This window comes from Sardina pilchardus, chromosome 1, assembly GCF_963854185.1.
Source record: "Sardina pilchardus chromosome 1, fSarPil1.1, whole genome shotgun sequence".
Lineage (NCBI taxonomy): Eukaryota > Metazoa > Chordata > Actinopteri > Clupeiformes > Clupeidae > Sardina > Sardina pilchardus.
In genome coordinates this window covers 33145175-33154683 of record NC_084994.1, presented here as the reverse complement: position 1 = coordinate 33154683, position 9509 = coordinate 33145175, and the positions used below count along the sequence as shown (strand labels likewise).

Below are 9509 nucleotides of genomic sequence, written 5' to 3'. Positions count from 1 at the left end.
AACGTCCACCCCGCTTGCACAAATCTGGAGGCACGCTACACCTCCACCTGCCGCGTGGATGTAATAGTCACACACATAGCCAGCACCGCATGCAGAGAATGCAGACGCAGGATATGCCAGACCCCTGCGCTGCTCTGATAACTCACAACCTGCTCATGATCTGGAATGCAGAGTTTCCACCTTAAGTCATGCAGGAGGCCCACATTTATCATAGCAACAGATTCTGTTCCAGGATCACTTTAAGCCTCACACTCATATTTGCCATTTGGCCGTTGAGATGTAGTGAGGAAATGTGGCATAGTGAGGTTAATCTGGCGTAGATCTGCATCCACGTGTCCTTATCTACAAGACATGGATCATAGTAGCCTAAAGGTTCATATCAAACAGAGCATATTGACCAATCAGTAACACTGACTGAATTACGCTTACTTGAGCCTCTCCTTCACTCTTCTAAATCACCTTTCTGTCAATTTATTCCAGTGTCTAGAAGATATTTACAGTACCATAACATATTTTCTTACAGTCTTTCCACTTCTATTCTAACGGTAGCAATGCATCCCCTTAACCGGCTGTAGCCATTGCGATTCTACATCCTCAGTCTTCTATTATACTGCCCTCTGCTAGTGGCCTGTGATGAAAGCGATCTTGAGGTCTTAGTCTGAACAGTTGGCGACAGGTGCGTCTAGATTTCTAGGCTAGGCGACAGCGACAGGCCTACTATATATTTTTTTTCTCAACCCAGAGAAGCAGTTATTGGACATCACTCGCATGTGATCTTCACTACTGGCATCCCAGGACCATGGCCAGCTACCAAGCCACACTTGCTATTCTCAAACTGTTCACAAGCCTCATATGTGTGTGTAAGTCTGGGGGATTGCCTTTTACTTGCAGTAAATGTGGAAGGGAATCATCTGGAAACGTGACAGAATATCCAGTCTCCACACAGAAAGCTCTCCAACACAGGACACAAATGGATGAGCAGCTCCACTAGAAAGTCATCTAAGATGTAATACATCTCACCTCAACGTCTCTAGTTTACAGATGGGATCATTCAGTCTGTCTGTGAGCTCTCTGACACCTGAGTCTCCTGGGTGATTGTAGCTCAGATCCAGCTGTTTCAGGTAGGAGGGGTTTGATTTGAGGGCAGAGGACAAGAGAGAACAGCCCTCATGTGTGATGAGACAACCAGACAGTCTGAAACAAGAGATGCTATTTCTTAATTATAAATGAAGGAAAATGCATTGAAGGTGTACAAACCATTTGCATATTCAGTCAATTTGACTGACACTCCCTAAATGTTGCCATTTGGCATTATAAGTGCAAATCATTAAAAATATTCACAGATGTCCAATTTGACATCACACACAGGCACACTGGTGTTTCTTACTATGTGGTGGGTAAAATACTACATTACATAACATTCCTAATTACTGACCTCAGTGTGTCCAGCTTGCATTGTGGATCTCTTAGTCCTGCACAGAACAGCTCCACTCCTTCATCCTGCAGGTCATTGTCACTCATGTCCAGTTCTCTCAGATGGGAAGGTGCACTTTGCAGCACGGATGCCATCATTTCACAGCTTGCTTTAGAGAGGTGGCACAGATTGAGCCTGTTTCAAAGGAGAGTGGAAGGTCAGTATTTGAACACTGGACATTTTCAGGCCATCCTTCAGCACCATGAGGTCACTGTATCTCATGAGGATGGACACAGGCACAGATGTGTGTAGCACTCACATTATGTACACAGCAGGGACATGGGCTGGAGAAACACTACATTACACACTCTGCAGCCATGTAAACAACTTGTTGTTGTTGTCTTGTAGTGTCATGTGGGCAGCAGGGGTGATTCATGTTCCTAAGGGTTAACTTAACTTAACTTAAGGCAAATAATTGTTATAATAATTGTTCTCTTCCTGACTTATCAGATAAGTCTAAATATATCTAATTCACTGGTGCATTCTCTTTTCCACTATTCTGAAATGCTTGCATCAAGGTCAAGGTTCCTTTATTAGGTCTCCCAAGGGAGAAATGTGTTTTGGATAAGGGGTAAGCTGCCACAGCCACAATACACAACACATCACAGGACATAGCACATATGCTATACATGGAGTAAATCAAAATATAAAATACAAAAAGGGCACACATTCACAGCCATCCGTCATGCCATAAATGACACTCCCGTCATGTTTAAAGCCCAATAAATAGCCCATAAATAGCACTCTCTCCCACCCAGTCCCATTAAGCACAGTCCCAAAGTAGACACTCACTCTCTCTCTCTCTGTACTCTCCAGTCACACACAGCACATCCATACACAACAGCCTCAGCACATCTCCACTCAGTTCAGCCCCCATACACAGCCCCCTACTCAGCACTTAGTATTGGTTTTGGGCCTTCCTACTGTTCTGCCCACGTTGCCCATTCATCATGTTGACTGACAGGGGGACAGAGGAATGTTTGTAGTGATTGTGCTAAACAGAAAGGGACCCTGTACCTCCTTCCTGTGTTCATGAGCTCATATTCTTGGTACAGCACATGGGAGGGGTCAGATAGAATTCTGTCAGCCTGCTGTAGAGTGGACTGCTCATATATGTCTTGGAGAGTGAGGGGAGCAGGGACTCCATCATTTGTCCAGCTGTTCTGACCACATTACCTGGTTGGGCCTTGACCTTAACTGTCAGATGTCCAAACCAGCTGGTGATGCCATAGTGCAAGATGGACTCTATGGTGGCTCTATACCAAATGAACATGATGTTCTCACAAACCCCAAAGACTCTCAGTCTCCGCAGGAAATGGAGACGCTGGTGCATTTTTGTCTAAATATTTGCCACGTGTGTGCCAGTTAAGATCTGTATCAAAAGTGGATCCCTAAATATTTGTAAGATGTAACCTGTCTGGATATTTTCAATAAACATCATTTCATATGGAATAAATGAATGAAAGGTGAGTGAAATGTCTGGCACAGTTTTCAGTATGTGTGCACCCATCTGTTTCTACACACACTAACAATACACACAGCATGGGGAATGAACAATGAGTACATGTAGTAATGGAGGACAGGAGTGAAGTTATCAGCATGAGTGAGTTCAAACGGAAAAATGCAGATGAAAGCTCATAGCGGCCGCCATTAGGACGCGCCTATGAGCTGCCACATCACACTGGGAATCTATAGAGAGCTGAAAGAGTGGATGCCAGGCCGGTGGGAGTTCCTCTGCAAATGTTTTAATTAGAAAAGCAGACATGCCATCTGGCCCTGTTGCCTTGTTAAAGAATGTAGTTTTAAACACTCTGGTAATCACCTCTGGATCTGTTGTTATTCTGCTAATATCAACATGACAATGTACTTGATCTAAAACTGCATCCTGCAGGTCAGAGCTGGGAAGGTGTCCCTTGCAGCACTGATACCATCATTTCACAGATTGTTTTCAAAAGCTGCCACTGACTCAGTCTGTTTTAACACAAACTGCAGCTGATGATTTATTCCAAAGATTTACAGACGGGCAGCCAACAGTGCCACAATATGTGTGCATATACAAACCTTAAAGATGTCAGTTTACAGTGAGGGCTTCTGAGTCCTGTAGAGAGAAGCTGAACTCCAGACTCCTTCAGGTCATTGTGACTCAGGTCCAGTTCCTTTAGGGAGATGGAGGACTGCAAAGCAGAGGCTACAGCCTTACAGGTTTCCTCTGTTAGCTCACAACCAGCAATTCTGCATAGAGTGAAAGGGCAAGAGACAGATCTCAGAAAAATAGAATGGTGAACACATGAAGGGTTCAGATGCAAAAGCCTCTAAATCCGTCTGACCACTTTTCTTTTAAATGAGCATTTTGTATCGGGCTCCTATAGGGTTTCGCCTACAAATCAATATTTCAGACCAGGAAGAGAATGGTCATATTCTTAGCATTACTATAAAAAAAATTGATAAAAAAAGTTTTTTTTATTAACATTCTTTAACAGAACTGACACATTATCATTCAAATAAGGAGGGAAACAAATAGAGGACACTGACTAAAATAATAGTTTCTGTTTGTAAGCATGGAGTTGTGCATCAAATGAGTTTTCATCACAGAATCCTCCTCCTGCAGCAATTACAGACTTTGTAGCCTGACAGCTTCTTCTCTAAATGCTGTAGAGTGGACTGATCAAAGATGTCTTGGTGAGTGAGGGGAGCAGGGACTCCATCATTTGTCCAGCTGTTTTGACCAGATTAGGTAGTTGGGCCTTGAACTTAACTGTACGAATTCCAAACCAGCTGGTGATGCCATAGTGCAAGATGGACTCTATGGTGGCTCTATACCAAATGAACATGATGCTCTCACAAACCCCAAAGACTCTCAGTCTCCGCAGGAAACGGAGACGCAGGTGGATTTTTGTCCAAACATTTGTCATATGTGTGTGCCAGTTAAGATCTTTATCAAAGTGGACCCCTAGATATTTGTAAGATGTTACCTGTCTGATGTTGTTGCCATTTATGGACATTTGAAATAAACAGGGTTTTATTTATGTGGAATGAATGAATGAAAGGTGAGTGAAATGTTTGGTGCGGTTTTCAGTATGTGTGCACCCATCCGTTTCTACACGCACTAACAATACACACAGCGTGGGGAATGAACAATGAGTACATGTAGTAATGGAGGACAGGAGTGAAGCTATCAGCATGAGTGAGTTCAAACGGTAAAATGCAGATGAAAGCTCATAGCGGCCGCCATTAGGACGCGCCTATGAGCTGCCACATCACACTGGGAATCTATAGAGAGCTGAAAGAGTGGATGCCAGGCCGGTGGGAGTTCCTCTGCAAATGTTTTAATAAGAAAAGCAGACATGCCATCTGGCCCTGTTGCCTTGTTAAAGCATGTAGTTTTAAACACTCTGGTAATCACCTCTGGATCTGTTGTTATTCTGCTAATATCAACATGACAATGTACTTGATCTAAAACTGCATCCTGCAGGTCAGAGCTGGGAAGGTGTCCCTTGCAGCACTGATGCCATCATTTTACAGCTTGCTTTCAAAAGCTGCCACTGACAGTCTGTTTTAACACATACTGCAGCTGATGATTTATTGCAAAGATTTACAGACGGGAGCCAACAGTGCCACAATATGTGTGCACAAACAAACCTTAAAGATGTCAGTTTACAGTGAGGGCTACTGAGTCCTGTAGAGAGAAGTTGAAATCCAGAATCCTTCAGGTCACTGTGACTCAGGTCCAGTTCCTTTATGGAGATGGAGGACTGCAAAGCAGAGGCTACAGCCTTACAGGATTCCTCTGTTAGCTCACAACTAGCAAGTCTGCATAGAGTGAGAGGGCAAGAGACAGACATCAGAAAACAAAATGCTGAACACATTCATATGAATGCAATCCCATGTGTCCTCACTTATGTAAAAACAACCAATTAAGAAATAATAATACAAAATACAAATCCTGATTGTGATTTAAGATATGGAGCATACTGAATTGCTTCAACTTTGCGGTGAGGATCTTCCAGTGTAGCAGATAACAACTTCTGTGCTGATTCTCCAGGATGATTGTTGCTCACATCCAGGTCTTTCACACAGGAAGGGTTTGACATCAGAGTGAGAGCCAGACAAACATAACCTCCATCTGCAATCCCACACGTACTGAGCCTGAGAGACAGATAGACACATAAAACCATGTACAGAGAGAGAGAGAGAGAGAGAAAGAGAGAGAGAGAGAGAATTTAACAATGACAATTTATAGTGAGGGGAGCAGGCCAGGGACTCCATCATTTTTCCAGCTGTTCTGACCACATTACGTAGGTGGGCCTTGAACTTAACTGTTAGATTTCCAAACCAGCTGGTGATGCCATAGTGCAAGATGGACATGAATATGATGCCCTCACAAACCCCAAACACTCTCAGTCTCTTCAAGAAACGGAGAAGCTGTTGTTTTTTGTCCAAACATTTTCCACATGTGCATGCCAGTTAAGATATTTATGAAAGTGAACCCCTAGATATTTGCAAGATGTTACCTGTCTGATGTTACTGCCATATAGGGATATTTTCAATAAACATCATTTTATATGGAATGACCCTTCTGTTTCTACACACACTAACAATACACACAGCGTGGGGAATGAACAATGAGTACATGTAGTAATGGAGGACAGGAGTGAAGTTATCAGCATGAGTGAGTTCAAACGGTAAAATGCAGATGAAAGCTCATAGCGGTCGCCATTAAGACGCGCCTATGAGCTGCCACATCACACTGGGAATCTATAGAGAGCTGAAAGAGTGGATGCCAGGCCGGTGGGAGTTCTTCTGCAAATGTTTTAATAAGAAAAGCAGACATGCCATCTGGCCCTGTTGCCTTGTTAAAGCATGTCGTTTTAAATACCCTGATAATCTCCTCTGGATCTATTGCTATTCTGTTAATATCAGCATGACAATGTACTTAATCTAGGAAGGTGTCAGCACTCATGCCATCATTTCACAACTGCAAAGCAGAATGGACTCCCACTAATCATCCAAACCTCAGTGTCCAGCTCCCTGTGTGGATGTAGAGCTCTATATGTGCATGGACACACTAGCAGGGAGCACTGAACTGATAACCCCAGAACTCTTTCATCAACACAGGCACAACAACTAGACTGTTCCTCAAAACTCTTCTATGCCCAAAGTCTGAATGTGTAGATAAGACTTCTGTGAACTCTGTCTTTCAGAGCTTTACTGACCGCAGTTTCTCCAGGTGGCAGTTTGAGTTTCTAAGACCAGAGAGCAGCTTTTCTCCTGATGTTTGCAGATCACAGCCACTCATGTCCAACTCACTCAGTTGAGAAATATATGACTGCAGAACTGAGACCACAACCTCAGAGGAGCTGTGTTTGAGTCTACAGCTGATGAGTCTATAGTGAAACAAGAAAAAAAATACTATAAGCAACATGTCCTCAATACTCCTTACATTCCCAAATATGAATAAAAGATGGGCCGTTTTGCAACAGTCTGTGCACTGTGCAAAATACAGACCTCACTTTACAGTCTTGTTTCAGTGGTTGATGGAGCAGTTCTCCTCCACAGTCCTGAAGCTCACTGTCACTGATGTCCAGCTCTCTTAGGTGGGAGTTTGCCCACTGAAGAGTCAAGGCCAAAAATCTTCCTCTCAGTTTACAGCCAACAAGTCTGTAAAACATACAGAATCAACAGATAATCACAAATTAGTGAGATCAGATGATGTTAATATTGTCTACATCTTTAGCTACCATAGACTGATGACTACTTAAGATCATTCTGATTCATCCAGGACTGTTGGTTTTCACCTAGCAAGTCTACCAGTGAGTCAGTAAAAGAGCTGTAAAACTGTATTATGGGTCCCAACACCCCTACACAGCTAATATCTGTTAAAGTGTAACAACTTCACACTTTTGATTGAGAGAAAAATCATGTTCCTGGGTGACAGAGAGGTTATAACAGGGATGGGCAAACTTTTTGTCTCAAAGGCCACATTGAATTTGAAAATTGGCACATTGTTAAACTCTTTGTAACTGGCACCCAAGTTGTATATCGCTATTAAGGCCACAAATATTCCGCTTAGTTTACAGCCCACGAGTCTATAAAAGAATAAAGCATGTAACGAAAGATTACAAATAGTGAAATCAGAGATATCAATGCTAGAGTAAAACATTGATGTTGATATTGAACGGTTAACACATCTACAGTTACAGTAACAGTAATTCAAATGGGACACATCAGCAGGGAGTGTTATACTGTATACCACCAACTGGGACCAATTCTCCCACATCAACATTAGCACAACAATAAAAGATAATGTTTCACAAATTCATGTCTTGATTCACCCCATAACAGTGAGATTCACAATTTCTCTCCACTTCAACAACAATTTCAAGACCTCTGTGAATTCTGTGCCTTTCAGTGTATTACTGACCTCAGTTTTTCAAGTTGGCAGTTTGGATCTCTAAGACCAGAGAGCAGCTTCTCTTCTGATGTTTGCAGATCACAGCCACTCATGTCCAACTCACTCAGTTGAGAAATACATAACTGCAGAACTGAGACCACAACCACACAGGAGCTGTGTTTGAGTCTACAGTTGATGAGTCTACAGTGACAGAGGAAAACATTATAAGCAACATGTCCTTCATGCTCCCTATAATCCCAAATATAAAATGCCAACGAATAAAAGATGGACAGTTTTTAGATCAAACAGAAAGCACCAGTTTGTGTGCACTGTGCACAAATACAGACCTCACTTTACAGTCTTGATTCAGTGGTTGATGGAGCAGTTCTCCTCCACAGTCCTGAAGCTCACTGTCACTCATGTCCAGCTCTCTTAGGTGGGGGTTTGCCCCTGTGTGAGCCAAGGCCAAAAATCCCCCTTTCAGTTTACAGCCAACAAGTCTGTGAACACATAAACCATGTCACAGAGAGTTACAAATAGTAAAATCAAAGAGGGTATATCAATTCAAAAGTAAAACACAGATGCTGGTACTGTATGCTTAACACAGTCTATGGTCAACAACAGTGTCTCTGTGAATAGTCTACAATACATTTAAATTCAGTCTTTATTTCAGACTCACCGCACAGTCCACACCAACAATTAAATAATAAATAGAGTAGAATACAGTAAAGAATAAAACATAATAAAATAACCATCTCATAGCACTAGTAATTGAAACATACCAGATCAATGTATCACAAACAACCAATAAATTAGTCAGTCTACAGCAGTGGTTGTCAAACTGGGGTACGCGTACCCCCTGGGGTACGTGGACCGATTTCAGGGGGTACGTGAACAAATATCAAAATCATATGCCTTTCCAAACGATTTTTATATCCCACGGAGGTAACTTAACTTTTGCACTGCACATTAAAAACGTATTTTCTCCGCATTAACTAAATATTGGAGAGTGGAGACAGAGATGGTAAAGTAGAGCTTTACAGCAGCCTGTTGCAGCGCTGATTACAGCTTGGCGTCATAATAAATGTTGCTATTTGTCGCACGTAAACTACGACTATTTGACAAATAAAATTGCAATCGATGGATAAATGGCTGAAACGCAACGGGTTCATGCAGCGACAACAGAAACGTCAAAGGAGTCACCTGCTGTCGGGACAAGCTTTTCAGGTCAAGACACTATCATAGCAAACTAAAACTATCATAGAGTTCGGTCAGAAGACAGTGACAGATGTCTGGGTTAGTTTGCAGACAGAGTATCTGGTCCTGGCAAACCGAGCTATTAAGACGTTGATGCCATTTGCTACAACGTATTTAAGCGAGACTGGATTCTCAGCGCTGGTCTACCTTAGGAGTACAGACTGTTTGTTGACAATTATCGAAGACTGAAGCTGTCCCCAATTCGGCCTAACATCGCTGCATTAGGCCTATGCAAGAACATCCAGGCACATCCCTCACATTGATTGGTGACGTGGGTGGAGAGGTGACAGGCCTATTCTGTGTGGTTTACTCCAATTTAGTTTAACTATTGTTAATGTGCTTCCTTTTTTATTATTATTTTACAGCAGAGAAGTTAAGAAAATATAC

At 42.4% G+C, this 9509-nt stretch overlaps 1 protein-coding gene across 1 annotated transcript in view; it reads right to left on the bottom strand.

Annotated features, from left to right (window-relative positions):
- LOC134088523 (NACHT, LRR and PYD domains-containing protein 12-like) overlaps positions 1-9509 on the bottom strand; it is a 66526-nt gene that overhangs the window by 5822 nt on the left and 51195 nt on the right. The window contains exons 20-21 of the mRNA XM_062542523.1: positions 1436-1609; positions 1021-1194 (exon numbers count right to left, since the gene is read on the bottom strand). Coding sequence (XP_062398507.1) covers positions 1021-1194; positions 1436-1609 — 348 coding nt within the window. The remainder of the gene's footprint in view (positions 1-1020; positions 1195-1435; positions 1610-9509) is intronic.